A 2,500-nucleotide genomic window follows, 5' to 3' on the forward strand; every position below is an offset into this window, starting at 1 on the left:
GTCATGCGTCTCCATATTAGAGACGGGAACAAGCGCTGTTCAGCCAAAGTTTCATAATTTCATAAAAAGAACATTTTTCCAAGTGACACATCCCTCAGAGAGACAGGGTTTCCAGACTGTTTCAGTGGGAGGAAATCTTATCGCATGCGCCGTGGTTCTGCGCTGCGCTGTGAACCCCAGATCTTCAGCTCACTGTCCACCGTGGGCGCTCCGAGCCGCGCTGAACACAGTGTCCAGTATAAAGCTCTGATGTTCTGATGGGAATATTTTACCTCCGCGATGTGCGTTAACAATTAAAATGTCAGCTCATCCATGCGCATCCGTGTGCGTCGGGGTAATTCTTTCAAAACAGCCAACATCCTTGAGTTCATCTGTCAAAATAAACAGTCAAATGAAACGAGGGCCCGAGTGCGTTTCGATCCCCAGACTCCCGGGTGAGAGTCATACGCTCTAACCAGTCAGCCAAAGGGACAACCCCTTGGCCAGGGCGCATTATCTATCGAGACACTGTGACAGGACACTCACACTGCCAAACCTGATTATGAAACTTTGGCTGAATAGTGCTTGTTCCTGTCTCCAATGTGGCGACGCATCCAGGAACCTGTCTGAGGAGAAGCCCTGAATCTCACATCCTTCAGCTCATAAAGTGCCCATATGATTACGCACAAGCGTGACGCGTCAACCCGGTCTCACAGTAAGACCGGGTTGGACCTGTTCAGGTTTACGCAGACAATCTTTACATTTAGAATTGGCATACAGATGTAAAATTAATGCAGTAAAATATAAAGCTTTTTATTTAAATATCCATTCATTATTTTACAAGCACAGAGAGCCGCATCAGATGGATGGAAGAGCCGCATGCGGCTCCAGAGCCGCGGACTGCCGACCCCTGTGCTAGCCTACTTTATTGTCCCCAGCAATTTTTAAACCCCACTCAAGTTTATGGTTATTGTGCCCAGCCATTCTGAAAACAAACTGACGCCCTTGGGCGTGGCGCTGGGATTTCAGCCGTGGTGGGCCGCCACAGCTACGCCTATGTAAGGGAAACACTGCACCGTTATGTCTGAACATGGTGTTCATTATGGACAATCCATGACTGGCACAGAAGTCCAATAACGAGTGGTTGAGCCCATGGGAAGGGGGATCCACGTTTCCTCTTCGGTCTGTGCCCGGCCGGGCTCGATGGGTGAAAGCCCGGCCACCAGGAGCTCGCCAACGTGCCCCACCTCCAGGCCTGGCTCCAGAGGGGGGGCCCCGGTGACCCACGTCCGCCTGGGCAAGTGAACATGGTTTCCATTTATATAATTCATCATAAGAGAAACCGAGTTTCTTCCTTTACAATCATTTCCTGTTTATGGTGTCACTGGTTGACCACCAGATGGCTGCACAGAATGTTTCTTTTTAACTTTGATTTCATTAAAGCTGCAATAACAAAGTTACAGAACATGCTAGCTTTAAAATCCCAACACTTCCAATCAGGTATCACCCCAGGCAATGTCCGCCACAGTAAACGAGAGAGTGCTAAACACCAGTCGCGGGTTTTTGGTTTAAACATGTGCAAACACGTAATGAGTGGAGGACCCAGGTGAGTGTGACGGTTAAACCCACAACCAGATGTTCCAGTAGTTGCTTTTGGACTGAGGTTTTAGACAAATGTGGGAGAACCACTTCTTTAATTTTTGTCATAGTTTTGGATCCCTACAATATATTTATATATGTTAGAGCAATGTCAGCAGGCATGAACAAAGGTTTAAGCTAATCTGTTTTCCTAATTTGTCCTTGCAGCTTTAATGCTGGTTTGGACCTTAATGTTCTGAAGCACCTTTACCTGCAGGACAATTCTAATCTGAGGCAGACATGCTTACTCCTCACCATGCACGCAGCCTGGACAGCCTCGGAGAGGATTCCTGCATCAGGTTCACACCAGAACACGTGACACTCGAACTGCTGCGTACCACCGTCAACAATTATGGCAAAGGTGTGGCTGTCATGACCAACGCCCAGGAAGGTGAGGAATCGTACCGGACACTCCCAGAGGGGCTTTTCACAATCCTGTCAGCAGCAGACGAGGTTGGTATACTACAGTAGAAGCGGCCTTTGACCCAAGTGTTAATGGTGAGGTAGACAATACCTCCTCCTTCCAGAATAAAGACAGAACGTTGTCGGTGACATGGATCACCGCAGGCTCCCAGTCGACCTGGTCCGTAGAGTTCATGATGCTTTCTATGGCGTGGTTCAACACCTCCATACCTGCAACAGTACCAAACATCACTGGGTCAGAGGGCCATAAAGAGGATGGGTTAGCTGGAGGAGGGGCATGGAGGAGGAGGAGGAACTTATAGGAGATGGGTACAGAAAAAAAGAGAGGGAGTTAGCAGGGGGAAGGGCAGTTAGGATGGGGAGGAGCCAAAAAGAGGAGGCAGGGCCAGTGAGGGGCAGAATGAGAAGAGTTTAGAAGTAGTGGTAGTTAGAAGAAGGAGGAGGGGCCAGAAAAAGATGT

General features: G+C 48.8%; 1 protein-coding gene across 4 annotated transcripts in view; it reads right to left on the reverse strand.

Moving 5' to 3' along the window:
• Positions 1-2,500, reverse strand: part of apbb3 (amyloid beta (A4) precursor protein-binding, family B, member 3) — a 28,274-nt gene that overhangs the window by 3,381 nt on the left and 22,393 nt on the right. For 2 of the 4 annotated variants that reach the window (XM_054730997.2, XM_015961990.3), the window contains 2 exons: positions 2,132-2,250; positions 1,873-2,052 (listed from right to left, as the gene is read on the reverse strand). In XM_054730997.2, coding sequence (XP_054586972.2) covers positions 1,873-2,052; positions 2,132-2,250 — 299 coding nt within the window. Of the gene's footprint in view, positions 1-803; positions 1,273-1,872; positions 2,053-2,131; positions 2,251-2,500 lie in introns of those variants that run through there. The other 2 variants (XM_070555442.1, XM_070555443.1) reach the window with 2 other exon arrangements.

The sequence above is a fragment of the Nothobranchius furzeri genome, chromosome 10 (assembly GCF_043380555.1).
Source record: "Nothobranchius furzeri strain GRZ-AD chromosome 10, NfurGRZ-RIMD1, whole genome shotgun sequence".
Taxonomy (NCBI): domain Eukaryota; kingdom Metazoa; phylum Chordata; class Actinopteri; order Cyprinodontiformes; family Nothobranchiidae; genus Nothobranchius; species Nothobranchius furzeri.